The sequence below is a fragment of the Podarcis filfolensis genome (assembly GCF_964270895.1).
Source record: "Podarcis filfolensis genome assembly, chromosome: 9".
NCBI lineage: Eukaryota > Metazoa > Chordata > Lepidosauria > Squamata > Lacertidae > Podarcis > Podarcis filfolensis.
The window spans coordinates 6036625-6057916 of NC_139610.1; the positions used below are offsets into that span (position 1 = coordinate 6036625).

At 45.8% G+C, this 21292-nt stretch overlaps 1 protein-coding gene across 4 annotated transcripts; it reads right to left on the reverse strand.

Moving 5' to 3' along the window:
• Nucleotides 1-366: 366 nt before the first annotated feature.
• On the reverse strand, nucleotides 367-20299 carry CLK3 (CDC like kinase 3). 4 transcript variants are annotated; one of them, XM_083630503.1, is made up of 14 exons: nucleotides 19996-20299; nucleotides 13528-13679; nucleotides 12826-13042; nucleotides 10331-10424; nucleotides 9998-10064; nucleotides 8846-8962; nucleotides 6450-6497; nucleotides 5932-6098; nucleotides 5481-5575; nucleotides 4914-5043; nucleotides 3443-3525; nucleotides 2528-2607; nucleotides 2126-2216; nucleotides 367-888 (listed from the first exon to the last, which is right to left on the reverse strand). In XM_083630503.1, exons 2-14 carry the CDS (start codon nucleotides 13677-13679, stop codon nucleotides 703-705), a joined length of 1527 nt encoding a protein of 508 aa, XP_083486629.1. In that variant the 5' UTR covers nucleotides 19996-20299; the 3' UTR covers nucleotides 367-702. The 4 variants fall into 4 exon arrangements, with proteins under 4 accessions (XP_083486629.1, XP_083486627.1, XP_083486630.1 ...); XM_083630501.1 differs by lacking the exon at nucleotides 19996-20299 and adding an exon at nucleotides 19481-19706; XM_083630504.1 differs by lacking the exon at nucleotides 6450-6497 and having other exon boundaries at nucleotides 19996-20150.
• Between the last annotated feature and the right edge of the window lie 993 nt (nucleotides 20300-21292).

The following is a 21292-nucleotide window of genomic DNA, read 5'->3' on the forward strand; positions in this document are numbered from 1 at the left end:
GCTTTACTATTAGAATTGATCAAGCCACTTATCTGCCCTATATCCATCTCTGATTTACCAAAATGGCAGGACAGCCTGCTAGATGGCCTGAGATGCCTTTTTGCAGGCATAATTCAGACCATAAAGCCTTCCAAACAATTGCCCGATTTAAGCTCCTCCAAAACTTTGAAGTGAACTGAACAAGCACATACCTGTGACAAAATGCAGGCAATAGCTAAGATTGCATTACCCACACAATATGAAGGAAGCAATTGGGGGAGCGGGGAACAAACCTCCATCCTCTTTCCCTCCTTCATGCAGGTTTCTTGTAAAGGAAAGATGACTGATAGCACAGCAAGGAAGAAACTACTTTGTAAACGCCCAGCAGAGATTGGTGGCAAGCTATAAAACCACTATTTTATTGTTAACAGAAAAATTCAGTAGGGCAGGGAGCAAAAATAGCTGGACACAGTCATACAAGTAAATTATCAAACAATATGAAACACTTTATTTGAACTTTACAACATATAAATATATGAGACAAATCTGTGCTTTTGGGTTGCTGTCTCCCCCCCCCCCCCGGCCCAGGCCCAGGGTCCGCCTGACATTGCACCAACCCCTTGGAACACTGCTACAGAAGGGTCTCTGGAGTCTCCACAATAAATGTCAGGCCAGTCTTGGAGTATGTACACATCCTGCAGGAATCTCCATGATCCACATCTGTCATCTGCTCAGGTCCCGGTTTGAATCTCGGCAACTAAGCCGCCTTTCCTCTGCAGATAAGCCAGCAAAGAACGGGTGGAGCAGAGCTTCGCCAAACGTGATCCGCTGGGCAGGATCAAATGCTAACATTTGCCTCATCAGACTGAACAGCTGCATGTGCTCAGCAGAATCGTGCAGCATGTATGTCTAGAAAAAGGAATAAGCAGGGGAGGAATTAGACCTGATATGGAGAGAACCAGAGCATGGGGTCATGAAGAGTCGGACACAACAACAACAAATGGAGAGAACCGGTTTAGTATTGCCCTGGAGTATTAAAGGAAATCAAGTTATGTGATTACAATAGTGCCAAGCTCTATTATTTTGGTGTAAGGTCTAAATAGTAGGGAGTTTAATAAGTCGCTCTCCCAGGACTTTTACTGTAAAACTAGTAGTGGCAGAGTAGCAGGCAACACAAAGTGTCCTAAGTAGTCCTAAGACTACCCAGTGAAGTCCTGTACCAGCAGGGCTGCACCTGCATCATGGCTGTCTGAAGCACACAATGCCAGAGGAGCTCAGCTTTCATTGTTGATGCAGTTCCAAGGGCTTCTGGCTATGGAGACATACCTTGGCTCTCCATCTTGGCTAAGAGAAACAGGTGTGCAAAGAGGCACCTGCCAGTTGATGAATACACACAATTTAGGAAAGTCAAAGTCAAAGCATTTGGGGTTTCTCAAAAGAGGGACAAACAGTATATTGTTAGTCACCACTAGTAGCTCCTTTTAGGGATGGGTTGACTAATTTCTCCATGCAAGCACACATTCACAAAATCTGCCCAGCATTATCAAGCCAACAGGGTGCTGTGGTAGACTTGTGAAGAGCTATCCTGCAACCCCCCCCCCCCAAGACAAAACTCTTCTTTAGCGTGGGACAACTGCTTACGGACAGCACGGGCTGGCTTGCATGTTTTTTGCTTCACTTATCAATACAAGCAGAATTACACAGGCTATAACTGCATCAAAAAGTGGTAAGGCTTAAGAGTTTTTTGGGAAAGTAAACAAAGCTCTTTCCACAAAATATGAGACCAGGAGCTCAGTTGACAGAGCAGCCACAAAAGTGGAGTGTCGTCCTCATGAAAAGCTCCTACCTGGTACGTGGAAAGGTGTGGTGCAGAAAAAATGGGATGGGGAGAGTGGAACATAATTATTCCACTCTGCATACACACAAGCAGAAAAGATGGAAGAAGATAAAAGAAAGGTCCAGTATATTCAGAAGATGGTGTTTCTAATGGGCTTGGCTTCCTGTTTCAAAGGCCTTGCTGAGAAGCAAGCAATGCGGATGAACACAAATGAGAGTAATTTAGCTTTCAGGTGCTCAGTTACAAACAAGTATTTGCATAAAGAACTGCTTAATGCATTCTGACCAGAGCAGATCAAGTGGTTCTTACCTGCAATGGTTTGCAGTTTTCCTGGACATACCTCCCATCAGAGGTGTTCTCATCCCATACCAGACTTCCCTTGTGAAAATACTTTTGTTTCCTGGGTGAGGAGAGAGAGCTCAAATTGAACACATGTACTGGGCTGAGTTAGGCAAAAGAAATGGCATCTTCCCCCCAAGCAGTTGAATAAATCCATAGACTGCCTCTAAAAATGTACAGAGCACTTGAGTTGCACATCTAAACATGTCATCTACAGGCCTTGCTGCCTCGTGGAATTTTTTTGAGAGCATAAAACACAGGAGAGTCCATATTAAATTGTCAACAAATCTCACTGACCTGGTTTATTTGCCCAAGGTGCCTCTCTCTAATTTGGGGACCACCTATTTACCAGTCAAAACCAAGCATTCCTACCGTGTTTTGCGGATCATATGCTGTGGGATTGGGCCAAGGATCTTCTCCATCATCACAAGGTGCTCTCTATTCTCATGAGTCTGTAGAGAGAGAAATATATGCTAAACTTAGCAGGGCAGGTACGGGGCTTCAAGCAGGAATCTTTTCAATCCCTACCTGGAGATGCTGGGGATGAAACCTGGGACTTTTCACATGCAACTCAAGAGCTACAGCCCTTCCATAGGCATCTGGCTGGCTGGTGTGGGAGACAGGATACTGAACTAGGCATGCCTTTGGTCTGGTTCAGCATGGCTCATCTTATATGCCTCTTGGGAAATGGTCACTCCATAAGGAGTGAAATGTATGACAGCCTTTCCAGGAAACTGGGAGAGGTGACCAGGCCCACTGGTCTCTCCAACAACCCCAGCCTTGGGGTTTTGAAGTAAGTAGTATGCTAAAGCCTAAAATGCCTATTTGTGATAGTGATTTCTTCAGCACTTTACAAGGAAAAGAACCAGCAAACACCCTTAAACAGGAGGGGAAAACATGCCGGTTAATGTCTTCAAAAGCACAACTAGATCTCTAGGTTGCAGAGCAGGAGCCAAACTGCAGAAAAACCTGGCAGGCAGAGCAAGGAACTGTAGCCATTCAAGTAAAACCTCTTGGTTGTTATAAAAAACACCATAGGGCCTGCATCCTGGTGGGGTCCTCCCTTTCAGCAAATACTGGACACTGTGGTGCCATTTCTATCCCTTGGTGTAGCCAGGCCAGCTTTTGGGGAAGATTCAATGATTTTATTCTGCTCTCCGCAAAGCTCTTTCCACTGAGCAAAAACCAATAAACAATATTGTACCGAGAAGTACGCAGCAGGTTATTCAGCAGAAAGCAAACTACTATGCTGAATTGGTCCAAAAAGGAGGACAGCAATTCCTGTACCTGAAAGAGTGTGAATCCACGGTAGTACTCAAAGAGGATGCAGCCGATGCTCCAGACGTCACAAGGCTGTGACCAACCCAGCTCTGCAAAGGAGAATACAGAATGAAGACTGCCATTCTACTCTGTAACCAAATGCCACCATTTTGTTCTTCAGTTGCTAAGTAGGGCTTTTCTGCTCAGCAGCCAAGGAAAACCTTTCCGTGGTTTGCCCTTTAAAAGGGGGCTGAGAGAATCTACCAAAGGAAAAAACCACCAGGAAAAAAGCCACTGCAATTGGGATATCTGCTGAGCTCAGTGAAAGTAGATGGTAGAACATTCCTCCTTATGCAATCTCCCCCTTCCTGCCCATTAGCGGAAAAAGGTTGGACGAGTAATGATGCCATCCTTCAGCTCCATAAAAGAAAGGAGCTGCTGCTCTGTCTTACATGAGGTGAGCCACAACAGAGTTTGGAAAGAACTGCAAATTGACAGTGGGTGGGAATTCACATGCTGATGTGCATGTTCAGCGAAAGAGGGCAATGCGGGTCAGCCTGCATGTTCAGGATGTGGCAGGCGGTCTCTGCGCAAGGCTGCAGGGCACAGCCATACTCCTGCATTGTATGCAGACTGTGTAGATATGCTCTGGCTACTATGCCCTCTGCACATCTTGGGGACTGTGCCCCCTACTGTTCAGTAACAGCAAGTGTGACTAAAGGGTGAATGCAATTGTTGGGGGGGGGAGAAACACCCCCCCCCCAAATATATTCTTTGGCCACTTTGTGAGAATGTCAGTGGGTTTAAAAAGGACTGAGGAGGACTACGTTCCCTCCACCCATCAAATGTCACCATGGTTAAATCAAAATGACCTTTAAGTTACCATTTTTCTTGTTAAGTGCCCTCCCATTTCTGTAGTTGATAAAGGACTGATTTTGTGCAAAATCACTTAGGGGTGAAAGTGATGCAAGCCCTCACCAAGAGGCCACGGGTTAATTTATAGTGATACTGAAGTGGGGATTAGCAACATCTAAACTAGTTTACTCCCCACTCATCAAGATTATTTAAATGTGATGAAGTCACACTTGCCCTCTTGAATGGGTCACATGGAGAGACCCTCATTTGGGGAAATAAATAGAGACTGAGTTCCTTAATCAGAGGAAGCAGACTAGAATCTCCAGTTCATATGCAGGCCACGAAGAGTGTGCAAACTGCTGTAGTGAAGGTACAGATACCCCCCCTTACAGGGCTAGCTCACCCAAGCAAGCTAAAACGCAACTATTTGCTCTGAAATATGTTGCCCCCTTTTGAACCTTGATGCCCAGTTGCTTCACTCCTTTTCATTTCAGGCATACTCCTCCCCACAAGCCCCTCTGACAAGTAGGTTCCTCTTCTTGCTTATGCAAAGCAACCCATTTTGCAAACTGAGCACTCACCCACCGTTTTTTGAACTGCTACACTCGACTCCCAAGTGCCATAGTAGTTAATGCCAACTCACCCAAGATCACTTCTGGTGGGCGATAATGCCGAGTGGCCACAATAGTGGTGTGATGCTCATGATCAAACGTGGCACTCCCAAAGTCCGCTACTCGGATGCACGTGTTTCTGACAGACTTTTCCTCGCAGCTCTGTAATGCAGAAGACATACCCATGGTTACTGAGCTGCCTTTGAAAAGGTAGAGAGTTCCAGACAGAAGGCCCTGCAGCCTTCAGTGGGCCTTTCCTTTCAAAAATGAAGGAACTGTAAGTCTACAGTCTTGGTGTTGTACATTCAAAAAAGCCAACGCACCGCGTACCAAGGAGCCCAGATTTCAGAAGTTGGAGGGTGTAACCCGTCCCATTCTCCAATTTCTGGGTGATCTGAGATGCTGAATGTGATCCTTGCCACCAGTTCCTCAGCTGCACCCACTTCCCAATACTCCTCCCCTATCTTTCATTCAAAAAGGACAGGCTATTCTGCAACTTAAGCCATCCTGAGCCCGGTCTTGGCTGGGGAGGACGGAGTATAAATAAAAATTTATTATTATTATTATTATTAACTTCTATGCTCTTAGGTGTAACCCACCTTTTTCTCGTTGTACAAGGTATCAAATTCTGAGTTTACAAACAGTATGTTTTCAGGTTTGAGGTCAGTGTGAGTTAGCTGGTTGTCATGAAGAACTACAGAAAAATGGGAGAGAAAAAAAGAGGTTTTAAGAGGCCTGACATTCCTGCTATACACTTTGGCTCTCAAGCAAAGCCTATCTCAACAGATGTTAAACAGGACTAAATAGAAGTATAGAATCAAGATTCTGCAGACCCGAATGTTCCAGTGATTTATATGGGTATATAAATGATTTAAATAAATGCTCATAAAAGGTTGTGGGAAGGCAATATAAACTTTGCCTTCAAGTTTATATTGCCTTCCCAACTTCCAAGATATTGAAACAGCATTAAGGTGGAAGCGAAGAAACTTTCGAACAGGCTCCCCCCGCCGTCCTCTTTTCCCAAGCAAGCAGAGCACGTGCCATACTTACACTTCAAGGCATGGCACAGCTGGTAGGCCATGTGTCGGATGTGGGAGAGAGGGTATGGCTGGAAGTTATTCTCCTTCAAGAATTCAAATGTGTTCTTGCCCAGGAGTTCAAAAGCAATGCACATGTGACCATGGAAGTTGAACCAATCCGACATCAGGACACACAGGCTGGGCCAGTGGAGAGAAAAAACACACCGTAGCTGTAATTGTGGCTCTTGAGGTCACACTGCCCATTCCCTTCCCTCGCTGAGGCTAGACTTGGGGGCCACATAGATGATTGCCTGTCTCATCCTGTTCTAGAATCATTTGGAGTTGCCTTTCAAATTCCATCCTCAGGCCACCCCTCACCCAGCAGGGCCCAACACACAACAGCACAGCCAGCGGCCCCATCAGTGTGAGTGGCAGGCCTGGGGGAAATGGGGGTGCAGGGAACACAGCTATCAGGGGATTCTTCCTTCTCTTAAAGGAGGATAAAGATGTACATAACAGATGTATAACAGAGAATGTTAATGTTTGCACCTGCTTGAAAATCCATGAGTCTGAGAGTGGAAGCCCTGTTGAAAGCATCTGGGTAAGGATAGAGAGAGAAACAAAAATGACATTGTTGTGGCAGTATACTACAGACCTCTCAGCTGAGCAGAAGATATGGGTGATGGTTTCTTTAAACACATTACAAAATGGTCACATAAGTGAACAATAGCAATAATGGGGGATTCCAACTATTCTGGCCCCCCTTGGAAGTCTAACTCTGCTAAGAATGGAATGTCCAATATATCCTTGCCATGCCCTGCCAACAACAGCATCTTTCAGAAGGCAAAGAAAGGAACAAGGGTATTATAATTCTGTACTTTATCGTAACCCACAAGGGAGAACTGGAGTGAAAGCAGCAGGAACCTTGAGGAGAAGATGACCATAGCATCTTGGAATTTGTGATGGCAAAGGATGTAAAAATTGAGTGTAGCAGATTTCAAAAATCAAAGAAAGTAATTGGGTGGGAATTCTAAAATCCATGGCTAGAAATTCTAAAGGAGGGAGGAGCTCCAAGAGGCATGGGGCATTTAAAAAACTGAAATACTGAAGGTACAACAGCAAACAATTCCAATGAGAAAGAAAAATGGGAGACATCTAAAGAAGCCATTGTGGCTGCACAAGGAGCTTTCTCATTATCTGAGATTTTAAAAGGACACGCTTCACTTGAGAATTGGAAATATAAGCAATGACGAAAGTGATACAGTAGCATGGTATCAGAAAGGCTAAAGCCTAGCATTGCCTGAGATCTACAATGGATGCTAATAACATTTTTAAAAGGGCTTTTTGGCTACATTCAGAGCAAGAAGAAAAAGAAAATTTGCTGCTTGAGAGCAGACAGTGAGATGTTAATAGGTGACAGAGTTAAGGTAGAACTACTCAACTTCTGTTCCACCTCAGTCTTCTCCTGCAGTGGGAATGTTAGAGCAAATGATACGAGGAGGCACAAGCAGCTCAGGGTAAGTAAGGAGATAAGAGAACATTTAGCTACTTCAAATGAATTCAAGTCTCCAGGGTCACATCCTGGAGGTGCTTGCCGATAATTCTTTTGAGAATTCTTAAAGAACAGGCCAGTTTCTGAAGACTGGAAATGGGCAAATGTTGTTGCCATCTTCAAAAGAGGTGGCCAGCCTAATGCTGAAACTAGGCAAAATTCCAAAAGCTGGTCTATGAGTGTCTAAAAAAATATGCACTGATTACGACAAGTCAGCATGGGATCCATCCTGTTCAAAAAATTTTAATATGACTTGAAGATGTAGAGGGAATGCTGATTAAATTTGCAATGGCATGAAGCTGGGAGGGTCAGCTAACATCACCAGCAAACAGGCTTGAGATTCAAAAGTATCTTGCCAGGCTGGAACACTGGGCTGAAACCAGCAAGATGAAATCTGAGGTCTGCCCTCAAGTTTCACTTAACACGTGTTCAGATGAATGCCTGCACGTGGCTATAGTTCCAATATATTCTGCACTGGTCAGACTACACACCTGGAATACTGTCTCCAGTTCCAGGCATATTTTAATGAGAAATTAGAGCCTGTCCAGAGGAGGGCAATCATGATGTTGAGGGGGTCTTGAATCCAAGCCCTATGAGAGTGTGGGGGGAAGCTGTGGATAACATTGAAGTACAACCCTCACCATCCCTGACCACCGGCCATGCAGGGGGCGGGGCGCTGATGGGACTGAACAACATGGGGAGGACTGAAGACTTCCCCAGCCCTGTCCTACGAAGAATGGTGGAAGAAGCTGGGGAGGTTTAAGGGGAGACAGGATAGCTATTTTCAAATATATAAAAGGCTGCCATGCAGAAGATAGAGCAAGCAAGGGGACGAAACTAGAACTAGTGGGTGGAAACTGCAGGGAAGGAGGTTTGGCTGAACATGAGAAGAAACCACTTAAGAGCGACAGCTCATAGACTGTGGAACAGGCTGCCCTGAGATGTGGAGGCTCTCCTTTGTGGGAGATGCTAATCAGACGCTTGGGTGGGCATGTGTCAGACATGAGCTAGTTGCATCCTGTACTACAGATCTTGCATTGAGCAGGGCTTGGACTAGACAATGACTATGTACGTTCCTCCAAAACTGAATTTTCATCCTGTGACTTCCCGCTCCCGCCCCCCCCCCCCCGGGATGCATAAGCACCAAGCCCTAACCCAGGCAGTTAAATATCTATGTTTCAAAGCAATTAACAGAACTGCACTAACCAGTTCTAGTTGCCAACTATTCCTGAGGGGAGAGGGAAGGTGGTGATCCTCTGCTTCCCCTGCAGTGGGCAGAGCTGGTTGCTTTCATGTTCTACCACACTGAGCAGACTGACCAGAGTTCACACCTGGACCCTTCCTTTAGGAAAGCAGTAGCCAACCTCAACCCAATCCCAATGGCAAAACTTACTGTTTATTTTCTTTGTCTTTTTCTTTAATTTTCTTTAGGACGTTAATTTCTAGTCTGGCTGCTTCACGGTATTTGCCAACATTTCGAATAATTTTCAGAGCTACCAGAGACTTGCCTCTACAGAAGGGGAGGCAGGCAGGGGAAAAAATTGAGTAATGAGATATAAGGAACAACAGCAGAGATCTCTGCAACAGAATTCAAGCCTAACTCTTGGTCACACCATAAAATCCTGAAGGGAGAGGAATCAACTCCAACCCCTTCTTTGTAATTGCTCCCCATGGAGCCAAAGGTTAAAGAAAGAAAAAAGAAGTAAAGCATTCATCATTGTATTCTCTAGTAAAGGTCCTGGATGTGACTACAGTTTGAAAGGAGGACCCAGGCTTTAACTTTCTCTCCTGCTCATTACTCATGGGTTGGATCCAGACTAAGTGAGCTGAACTCAGTTCCCACTAAAATCAATGAAAGAAGTTAGCCATCAGTCCTACTGATTTAATTGGGCATTCAGTTCAATTAACTCAGTCTGGATTCAATCCAATAGGGTCACATCTGGTACAGCCAGGCCTATAGAGCTTAAGTGAGCCAGGGAACATATTTCATACTCTTTTCATGGCAGGGAAGCACTTGCAGATAGAATGAGAACGGATTATTGTCCAGGTCCTCATGCCACTTGCAACCGCTGACCTGCCACAAGACTTTTTTGCTCAGAACTGTTACACACAGTTTGTGTTATTGTCTTGGTTGTCTAGGGTTTAACTTGGTTATAACATATACAGCTGATCCGCTGTTTTAATGTTGCTCTTTGGTTCTATTTGTTGTTTTAATAAGGATAATCATTAGGCAGGAATTAAAAGCAGTGCAGAAACAGTGCACAAGGGGAGTGGGAACCAACCCAGATATTCTCTACCCCCACCATTCAACTAAGTTTTATTCACAGTAGAGTCACTGAAATTTATAAACCTCATTTTGTCATGTTCATTAATTTAAATAGGTTCACTACCCACAATTCTTACCTGGAAAGGGCTCATTAACTACTATCTACCCCACACCAACTTCTCTCAAGTTCTGGAGCTCGGGGCCACAATCCTCTTTTAGCCTCAAGCCAAACCAATTAATCCCAATATTCCTTGGCATAAGATCAGCAGGACAGCTTACCTGGCGTGGTCCACACACTCCACAACTTTGCCAAATGTGCCTTCGCCCAGGCTCCCCACAATTTCATCTAGGAGAGAAAACAAAAGCAGATGTGAGCCCTGGAGACTTAATGAGTGTGTGAGGTCCTGCAATTTCAAAGCATTCAAGTCTCAAGAAAGGCTCTCACTGCTACACTCTTTAACACACAATTGTCTACTTCCTGTTTCAAGTATTTACTGTTCAGTCCATTTATAAGCAATAAACACTAGAGACCCCTCCCGTACACTGAGAGCGATCTCGTCTAACATGGGGATAGAAAGTAGAGAGGTAAAGTTTTACGAAAGGTGGCTGTACATCGCTCATGGAGCCAATCGCCGATCCTGCACACCAGGTGACCTTCTTTGTCATCTTCCACGCTCCTGCTGCGCTTATTGCTCTGTTGGCTTCTCTGCACACACCGCCCCCCGAAACGCCATCCGACCAATCGCACACAGCGGGCAGTTCCGATTGGCAGATTGAGTTGTCATTCAGAGGCGGAGAGACGACGATGCGTCGGTGGTTGGATTTTCCAGATCCCAGCATTTCATAAGGCACACAGCATATATAACGATAGGGATATTGCAAGGGACACGTCAAGACACAAACCGACTTCAAAACAAAAGTTTAAAAAACAGCTACAGGTATGTAAAGAAACTCTGATTAGCTATGGAAGGCAGGCAGGCAGGCGCAGGAGCCTCGCAGCAGCAGCAGAACCACGCGGTCCTCGTGTGGGGAGCAGCGGCTGGGATGCTCCAGCCCCTGGGCACCCTCCTCCCACAGAGAATTACCATCCCTTCTTAACCACCAGGGAAAGACACAGCAAGCAGCGCAGAGAGGAGGACTCAAGGACAGTAGCTTCTCCACCAGCATCTGGGACGACAGGCAGCCCAAAGGCAGTTGGGTCAGCAGAAGTCTAAGCAGCTCCCTTCCCCACCCCAGGCCGCCTCCTCCTCTTCCTCCCATGAAGCCTCTCTCCCTGCCTGCCAGTTTCTGTAAAGTCCCTCTGATTCCAGCATGATCGGATTTGGATGTCGCTGCCTGAAAGAAACCACTACAGATCTGACCCTTCTATGTGCTTGCAAGTCTGACCTGTGCCAGATCGGTTTGCTTTCACTTCTGAGCTGGAATCAAGCCTAGAAGAACTCTAGAAGCAGTGGCTGTGTCCTGATTCGGAATCAAGTATGTCTTGTGTTGCTGGCAAGCATTGTGCGAAGCATCAAAATCCAAGTAGACGACCCACCCCCCAGGAAAACATCTCGCTTTCTCAAAGAGAAGGAGGGGATGCAAAATCAACCTGGCATTGCTACTCACTTCTAGTGAAGTGGGGAAGGTGGGGGAGAACAGTCAAGTAACCTGAAGGGTTCCACTACCATGAAGAATTATTCCAATCCCTGATCCCCCCCCACTCCACTTTTAACCTTTCAAAATGCAACGAAGTGCAGTCTCCCAAGGCTGAGTTGCAAAAATAGGTTACAGACTCCAGGCCTGCACTTCTTTTCCTCTCCCATTCCCTTCCACTGTAGAACAAACCACATACAAATCCTAAAAGAGACTGTCTGAAATGGAGAGAAGTTGAGACAAGACCCTAAAAGAAGGTGTACAATATTGAAACAGTTTAAGCCACGCCAACCACTGTACTGTACCCTTAGCACTGTACAAACATAACTTTGGGATAAATTCCAAGAACAGGAATGAGGGGGAAAGAGTGGGGTTAAATGAGATTAACCTCAGCTTTACAACATAAGCAAGCTTAACTGAAAAACAGAGGAATAGAAGAGATTGTAGTGTGTTCCAGACCAACAACAGAACTCATATTACATCAACGTGCACAAAATTGCACATTGATTAGAGCACTGACAGGTCTGTGACTCAGTGAAGCAAAACTGGGTGTGTGCTTCAAGGCTCATTCCTCTCGGGTTTCTTTCCACTTTTTTCTTTGTGGTTGGGGTGAGTGAATGGGCAAGCTGCTTGGGAATTCTAACAAAAAAATTATATTAACAAAGGAAGATGATATGCGTATGTGCTGCAATCCAAAAATCCCCCCCCCACCTGAAGCCAGTACAATCTGCCATCCAACAAGTGATATGCAGTCCACCAGCCATATATGGAGACCTGACTGGTACTCTTCATGTCCCCTCTCTTGGGGGTGCATTCAGCCTCTCTTGGGCTGCCATATACAACTTGTGGGCTGCAGCGACACAAGTTGTGCAGACTTGCTACCGTGTGAGGAAGGCACCATCTTATACCAGAACTGTTCACCCATGAAGGGTCTTAGAGAGGAGAGGAAGGTCTGTGAGTGTAAAAGTCCTGAGAAATTAGTCTAACACAGCTTGACCTGGCCCTAGGAAGGAGAGGGTGCTGGCAGAAATGGCCTCTCCAAAGCAGCTGCAAAGGCAAGACTGCTCTGTGCCCCTGAACACAACCGCTGAGCAACACAGGATGTGAAAGTCAAGAGCAGAGGGTCATGTGTGCAAAACAAAGGGTGTGGCACAGCCATTCTGAGCCATGTGCACAAACGTCCCCCCTCACCCGCACATTGTCACTGATGCCATGTTTGGCTTCTCTCCCTCCCAATGCATCCTGAGAAACACACATGAGTCTCAGACGCTAAAATTATTCACAGCTGCATCATCAAGACTAAGAACAGCTAATATAACCAGTTATCACACAAGCAGAAGAAAAACATAACTCTGCATTGAGGAGAAAGACAGGGGATTAGAAGTACTCACCCAGTATGATTCAAAGCTGGAAAAAAGCTACAAGTTAGTTAGGCCCTGACCAATCCTGATCTCATTTTGGATGATACTCACCGAGGAGGTACTGCTACAAGACCTGGTCCTGCGTTTCCGGCAGCGATGCTGGTGCTTCCTTGTCCGGTGGCGCTCTCTGTCTCGAGATCTCCGGTGGTGCCGTGAATGGCGTGCAGCGTAATAGTCTTCTCCAAAAGATGAGCTCCGCTCTTCAAACCTGTAGACATCACTGTCATCTCTGTCTCTGTATCTTCTCTGGTAGGGCATTCTCTCATGGCTGTGTGACAAATAAAAACCTGTGATTAGGAAATGGGAAAGGTGCCCTGGGGGTGGGGGTGGGGGACAGGAATCTGTGCAGCAACCCCAGTGCAGTGCTGTGTGTAACCTATGTGGATGGATTTCCCCCCTAAATTGATTTTTGAATACTGAATTTATTGTTATTCATGCTTTATGCTGTTTTTTGTTGCATCAATTAAGTGTTTTAAATTTGTTGTTAGCCACCCTGAGCCTGGTTTTTTGAACCGGGAAGGGCGGGGTATAAATAAAATTTTTTTATTATTATTATTAACCTGCACTAGACACTGCTTTCTGTCATTTCACTGCAGGGCACAAAGAGAGTCTTGTGGTAGCTACAGGGGTAGCTACACAGGACTAGAAGGGATCTGGATATCTACAATTCCAATTTAGAAGGACCATTTAGTACCAAAGCAAGCATTCACCATGTGGGTATGACTGCTTGTTCCAAGATAATCTCTTGCTCACCTTCTAGACCGTGACCTCCTTGACAGATCCCGGCGAACTGGGTATCGTGTTCTTCCATCATGTTGCTCCCTGCTGCAAGACCGCCTCCTCTTCCACCTGTGGCTCATGTAGGGGTCCTGCTCTGGGGAGCGGTAGCGCTTACAGTGATGCATCTAGACATACAAGGAAGGCACCTATATGAACACCAGAACAACCTCTCCAGCAAAACAAACTCATCCCGGCAATCTTCAGCAATCTTGGCCCACAACGTTTCACCACCTTTTACAAGCCTCCCAAATCTTGCTGTATCTTAAACATCATGTTTTAAAAATACCTCTAAGAGAACCAGGCCGGTGTGCTATGAAACACAGGAATGGTCATTTCAGTGGCACTAAAAGGGCCTTTGTGACATAATCAACAGCTTCACCAAGAGCTATCTAGTTAAAGGAATACTACCTATTTACCCCCAACCCATTTAGAAAAGTCATAAAGTATACATGGGAAACGTCAGTAAGAGAGGCATACTTTCAGTCTGATTGCCGTAAGATGAGCAGTGCAAAGGGGCTGCCACTTTGGAATTCGTTTCTCACCAGCAATCCTATTTTAGAAGTTATGCTTATGCAAAGAGCTTTTAGGACTGCAGGTTAGATCAGTTTCGTTACCGCCTCTACCAGCTTCTGAGAGCATTTCTTACGAACCCTGCAATTACAGACTAATACTGCCAAGCCTCATGAAATAAAATAAACTGGATTTAAAGCATTTTTATCCTAGCTATTTTCTCAATATTATTTACAGCATATTGACAGATTGAACAAATGTATATCCCACCTTTCCCAACAGTTCAAGAGGTACAAAATGATTGTTCATTTACTGCCCTGCAGTCCGTGCACATTTCTCAACATGGGAGGTTACACCATAACGGTATACGTTGCTAGAGATGGGAAGGCCTGGGGGAAAAACAGAAAAATTGGGGGGGGGGGAATCTGGGTTTTTTTTCCATTTTCCCAAAGCTGTTTTCCTCCGGAAAAAATGGAAAAAAAAGTTTGATATAGTTTGAATATTCCACACTCCCCCCTCATTTTCCTGTTTTTTTCTAGGCCTTCTCATCTCTATGTTTGACATCTGTACATTATTGAGTTTCAAATGCTTCCTAACCTGCAATTTTGTGTTTTGCTAAACAAGATGAAATGCAAGTGTAAATTGTAGATAGATCCTACTTATTAAAGGGTGTGAAATAAGTTGTCTCTTTTAAACACAGCACTTGTTTCACTTTCCACACTATCTAGGATTATGTCATCTCTACGAAGTTACCAGAAAATAAACGCTTGAGCAAATATTAAATAGATGCCTGAATTGGAACACATGGCAAAAAAAGTTCATTTCCCACTCAACGAGGATATGCTGGTCACAAAGGGCGGTTCTTTAGTTATCAATATAACTTAGAAATCTAATGTCTGCCCAAGTACATACAATTGGAGTTCCCATGTATGTGCATTAGCAGCCGAAGAGAACAGAATGTTGGCTATAGAATTTAGTAAATTTTGAATGTTTCTTTGGGCAACTTCACTTAATGCTTTGAGCTTCCCATCAACTTGTGTCCTTTCCCTCTACTGGCTATTTTTGTTTAATAAAGGTGAACCTTTAATAATGAGTTGAAAATCAATCTGCTTTAATTTAAATGATTGCCGTGGCTATTTTATAGAGGTTTCTACATTCAAAAAATAAAATGTTTCTCAGTAATATTATTTATAAAAAAATTATATACTGCTAATTTACAAAACATATCAAAGCAGTTTACAACATTAAACGATAAAAGCCATACAATAAAAGCACAAAAAATAAAAACAAGTTAAAAGCAAAAAAGGTTAAAAGCAAGTATCAATAAACCATTGTGGGAGATGTACTCTTAATTGCCTGCATAGGCCTGGCGGAATAATAAAGTTTTCAGCAGACATTTAAAAGTTGGCATAGAAGACACCCACTAAATCTCTATTGGTAGGGTGTTCCACAAGATGGGGCAGGTGACACTAAAAGCTTGGTTTCTCACTGTTGTCAAACAAGCTTTGCCAACTTGGGGAAAGACCAAGGAAAGATGATCCTGCAAATTGAGCTGAGCTATAATCAGACCTGAGGTACCCTGGACCTAAGCTGTTCAGGGCTTTGTAAATTAATACAAGAACCTTGAACCTGGCTCAGTAGTAAATTGTCAGCTAGTGCAGCTGTTTAAACAATTGTGTCTCATGTTCTCGGCCAGAGGCTCTCCATCAGCAGTCAGGCCACAGCATTCTGATGAATCTAGCTCAAAATTAAGAAAATGGATGCAAGGGGTGTTTAAGAAAGCTTGCTGCGCTTTTAGGCGATCTAGAATATTTCCTTTGTGATCTTTTACTTTTACTGCTATCACCTATGATTTAAACTTTTTATTAAGTAAGGGCTGGAAAAAACACCTTCCTATTGAGGTACTGGGGCCAACCAGACCCCAATTAAGGGTGGTGGATTCCATAAGCTACCTTGAGTGCAGTTTCTGCTGGAAAACATGATATAAATTATTTTTAACAAATAAATAAAGGCAGCAGTAAAAAAACCCATCAAACTTAAAAGCTAACGTTTATGGCACAAGCCTTCATGAAATCAGATGAAAGCAGACTCTATTACCAGTGTTCAAAATTAACCAGTCCTTTTTTGCGATTCAGAAGCACCACCTAGAGACCAGGCTGGTTTGCTTCTGATATCTCCTCTCTGCAGGAGAGCCAAGGGCAGTTTCTGACAGAAAGGCTTTTGAAGCGCTGAGAAGAGGGGAACCTTTCCATAAGTAAGCAAACTGGAAATAAGCTCTTTCACACAGTTGCAGGAGGCAAGATCTGGCTAATTTTAACACTCCCCCATAGGTAATGGACTGCTTCTGTCTTGGGGGAGGCGGGAAGCAGGAGGGCTGGCTGATTATTTAAGGGGTTTCTATTTGTGATCTAAAGCAGTGTTCCCCAACCTTGGGCCTCCAGCTGTTTTTGGACTACAATTCCCATCATCCTTGACCACTGGTCTTGCTAGCGAGGGATGATGGGAGTTGTAGTCCAAAAACAGCTGGCGGCCCATGGTTGGGGAACACTGATCTAAAGGACACAGGTGTTGCCGTGGGTTAAACCACAGAGCCTAGGGCTTGCTGATCAGAAGGTTGGCAGTTTGAATCCCCGCGACAGGGTGAGGAAAGCACGTCAAAGTGCAAGTAGATAAATAGGTACTGCTCCGGCAGGAAGGCAAACGGCGTTTCTGTGTGCTGCTCTGGTTCACCAGAAGCGGCTTAGTCATGCTGGCCACATGACCTGGAAGCTGTACGCCGGCTCCCTCGGCCAATAAAGCGAGATGAGTGCCGCGACCCCAGAGTCGTCTGCAACTGGACCTAACGGTCAGGGGTCCCTTTCCCTTTCTTGGTGATCTTGCTCCTCAAAAGTGAAATGGCTCTAGCGGTACGGTATAGCAATGCTTCTTTTCTTGCTTTGCCTTTCATTTCTTCTCATAATAATATTTTTGCTGGCTTGCCCCCTTTTTTGGATTCTGCTGCATTTTTTTCCCTAGGAATGCAGGTTGAGTATGAGAATGGGGAGAGCACACTGGAAATTATGACAAAAAGGAGCATTTTTGCAGAAGGGGTTCCTTCCTGTGTACCTGCCCATTCCTGAAGTTTGATTGTGCTTATCTGTTGGCATGTTTAGTATGAAGGGAGGAGTGTAAGTAGAATAAATATTCTTCTATCTTGAAATATACAATAAAACCATTCTGGTCTAGTTCTTGGTGTCTTTCTAGCCTTTCTTTTCTTCACTAGCAGCCTCAAGCATTCCTGTTTCACATGTTTTCATGTGCAGGAATAAACTTTTATTTGGGTGAGATGGATTCCAAATTGAAGCATTTGGGGTGGGAGGGGTATTCACAAAATAAAACTTATCTCCTACATGCATTTCTAAAGTGACTAACAATATTTGCAATGGCAAGAACACTGTTCTCTACATAGTTCAGAGGTGATCATTTTCCATTCCATTTACAGAAGTGCTATGTGAAACCCAAGTATATGTATCCCTTCATACCAAAGTATGCATGTGCTTGAATTTCACAGAACACCTCAGTGGATGGAGTGCCCCAATAACAGAAAGTTCTGTGAGCCAACTCTTTTTTATCTTTTAAAGGAAAACGGCCTTGCCAGGTAAGATTGACATATCAATATTCTATCAGCAGCAGCAGCCCCCAAAAAGTTCATCAGGAGGGCATGAGGATGAGGATGGCCATTCACTGCTCGTCTCCTGCATCTAGTCATCAGGTATGCTGCATCTAAACACACAGGCTGATTTCAACCTCTCTCCCATGAACTTGCCTTTTAAATGTCACCAGAGCTGGTGGCAATGATTCACAAGAAAAAAAAAAACAGCACTACATCCACACACAGAAAAATATTTCCATTCTTTCTCCAAACTCTACCATCAACTTCATTAGATACTTGCAATTTCTAGCACTTAGAAATGAACTCTCTCTCTTTATCTATATGTACTTGATCAAATTTTTTAAAAATTATAAACTATTTTCCTGGTTGCCATTGACTAAAAAGTTACTGACTGTAGTTCACATTAATATGCTGGACTTGAAGAACTGATCCCTCTCCCTCCCTTTCTCTTGCATGGCCAGTCTTTCTAGTTTTAAGTCTGATGGGAAGAATGGCTTGCCTCTTTCTCAGCCTCTCTCTTAATTGATGTGAGTCACCATAGAAGGCAATAGTTGTCTGAGGTGGGATAAAAATCTAGCAAAAGTACAGTGGTACCTCTGAATGTGAATGGGATCCGTTCTGGAGCCCCGTTCGCATCCTGAAGCGAACACAATCCGCGTCTGCGCGTGCCGCGATTCGCTGCTTCTGCGCATGACGTCATTTTGAGCGTCTGCGCATGCAGCGCAACCCGAAAACGCTCAACCCAAAGCTATTTCAGCCCGAGGTATGACTGTAATATAATTTTAAAACATCCCTAAAATTGCATTTCTTTATCAAAGGGATATGCCCTACCACCAATGACCCCGATGACCACAGCTCCCAGACTATTTAATCACCACCTTTTTAAAGGACTATATTTGAAGGGTTGTATTTTTATAAAAAATCCCACTCCTTGTTTTTCAGCAGGTGTAAGAATTTTTTGTGTTAAGCTGGTGCTCAAATTAAGGGCTGGGGGAGGGTTCCAGTGACAGCCAGACCATGGAAAAACCCTCTTCTCCCTTCGCCGCTCTCACAATTTTGATTACTGGGTTACTACTAAAAGCACACCAGATTTAATACACCCCATCCCACAGTGACAAGTAGATCAAGTTTCTGAGAGGCAGGTAGGAGCTGGGTAAGGCACCTGGCTGTCCTCCAGATATTCCTGGTCTACAACGCCCATCACAGTCATCCTCCTCCTCCTCCTCGTCCATTGGCCATGCTAGCTAAGGAATGAAGGGTGATGGGAATAAACCCAGGAGGAAGGAGAGGAAGGCTGTAACAGGCAGTGATAGAGCATCTGCTTTGCGTGCACAAGGCCCCAAATTCAAACCCCTGGTGGGGCTGGGGGAGTTCCTTGCCTTAAACCCTGGAGAGTTGCTGATACCAGTCGGTACAGACGATACTCATAGCTCTCAACCTTTCCTTTTTTGCGGGAAACCCCCTTATTCCAGTGCCGTTTCCCACCGCTTCCCACTGCTATCCCGGATTGTTAGCTATCCCGTAGACTGTCCCCGGGACAGGTGAGGCTGCTGATCCCTATTTTCGAGGCTGCTGATCCCTTATTTTCAAATCTGAAAGTTGACAGCTATGACAATACTGAGCCAGATAGATCCAACAGTCTGACTCGGAATAAAGCCGCTTCCTGCACTCTCGTTTAAATCGGCCCCTTCCTCAGATCCTTGAGGACTGTAGCCTTATTTTTAAGGGAAGGGCCACCGCAAAAGAGGCTGCCCCTGTTCCTACTTGGGAAGGGCCGCAGCTCGGCAGCCGAACATCTGCTTCGAATGAAGAAGGTCCCGGGTTCGATCCCTGGCAGCATCTCCAGGTAGGGCTGGCCATCTCCCTGCCCCAAACCCTGGACAGCCGCCAGCCAGTCAGGGCAGGGCCAGGGGGCCGGAGTCTTGCTTCCAGGGAACTCGGGGCACGGCAGCGGCCTGGGCTTCCTGCGTTCCAGCCGCTTCCCGAAGCGGAGCCGCAGAGCCACGCCCAAGTCCCGCGAGACTTCCCCCTGGCACCGCGAGACCGCGCGGCCTAGAGCCAAGATAGCCGCTTGCCCACCGCCCAGGGGTGGTCGGGACGAGGGGAGAATAATGGCGAGGCCCGAGGGGCGTGGCTTACTCGAGGCCCCTCCCCTCCCGCACAGACCGCAAAGGCTCGGCCCGACCCGACAAGGCCCGACGCAGCGGGGCCTGAGGCCTTCCTCTCCCGTCGCTTCTGGGGCTCCTTTCACCACCACCACCCGCCCCTCCGTCCCTCACCGCTGTCCCGCGGCTCCTCCGACTCTCCTGGTCCCGCTCGTTCTCCCCTTAGCAGCGGCGGCGGCTGCAGCGACAGAGCGGAGGCGGCGGCGACGCAAACGGCACCCTGCGCATGCGCACTCTGCCGTCCTATGCGCAGAAGGGAGCCGCCGCCGCGCGGGCTAGAGCGGCCGACGCTTCATTTTCCTCCTTTCCTTTCCTGGACGCGACGAGTCTGAGGAGCGTGGGCCGCTCTACCCGCGCGACTTCATGGTGGAGGAGGAATGCGGCAAAGAGAGAGGTTGACCGGAATTACGTGGCGGCGGCTATAGGCAGTCCAAGGGGATGCGGGCTAAAGAGGTTACTGCGGAGACTTCCGGTTCGCAATTATGTATTAAAACCAGCATTTAAAAATACCCTAACACACAATTATGTTTAAAAAGGCAAACAAACTTACATTAAAACCACAGTTCCCCAAGCTGCCTGTGTCGTGTGCCTTTTACCTGCCTGCCCCATCTCCCACCCCATAGCGCCCCTGACCCAGAGCAGGAGGGACCAGTTGGACCAAGACCATCCCTATAGAAGCGGGTTACGGGGGGACGGACCAAAGCAGCTGGACAACTTGTCGCTGCCCCAAATTGGACTCCAGCACTTTCAGAAAAACTGACCAATGAAGGGAGTCAAAGCTATAGCTGGAAAGTGATTCTGTAGAGACACAGCATCCCTTCATGTGCATAGAATCATAGAATCATAGAGTTGGAAGAGACCACAAGGGCCATCGAGTCCAACCCCCTGCCAAGCAGGAAACACCATCAGAGCACTCCTGACATATGGTTGTCAAGCCTCTGCTTAAAGACCTCCAAAGAAGGAGACTCCACCACACTCCTTGGCAGCAAATTCCACTGTCGAACAGCTCTTACTGTCAGGAAGTTCTTCCTAATGTTTAGGTGGAATCTTCTTTCTTGTAGTTTGGATCCATTGCTCCGTGTCCGCTTCTCTGGAGCAGCAGAAAACAACCTTTCTCCCTCCTCTATGTGACATCCTTTTATGGCTATCATATCACCCCTTAACCTCCTCTTCTCCAGGCTAAACATGCCCAGCTCCCTTAGCCGTTCCTCATAAGGCATCGTTTCCAGGCCTTTGACCATTTTGGTTGCCCTCCTCTGGACACGTTCCAGTTTGTCAGTGTCCTTCTTGAACTGTGGTGCCCAGAACTGGACACAGTACTCCAGGTGAGGTCTGACCAGAGCAGAATACAGTGGCACTATTACTTCCCTTGATCTAGATGCTATACTCCTATTGATGCAGCCCAGAATTG

Bases quoted from the DNA above. Each gene is read 5' to 3' on its own strand.
- CLK3 (XM_083630501.1), bottom strand. From the start codon at position 19,576: ATGGCCAGCCCTACCTGGAGATGCTGCCAGGGATCGAACCCGGGACCT. The intron at 8,963-9,997 runs GTAAGCTGTCCT...CCCCTTCTGTAG, and splicing joins GAGTGTGTGGACCACGCCAG to AGGCAAGTCTCTGGTAGCTC. The intron at 2,217-2,527 runs GTAGGAATGCTT...CTCCTCACCCAG, and splicing joins CATATGATCCGCAAAACACG to GAAACAAAAGTATTTTCACA.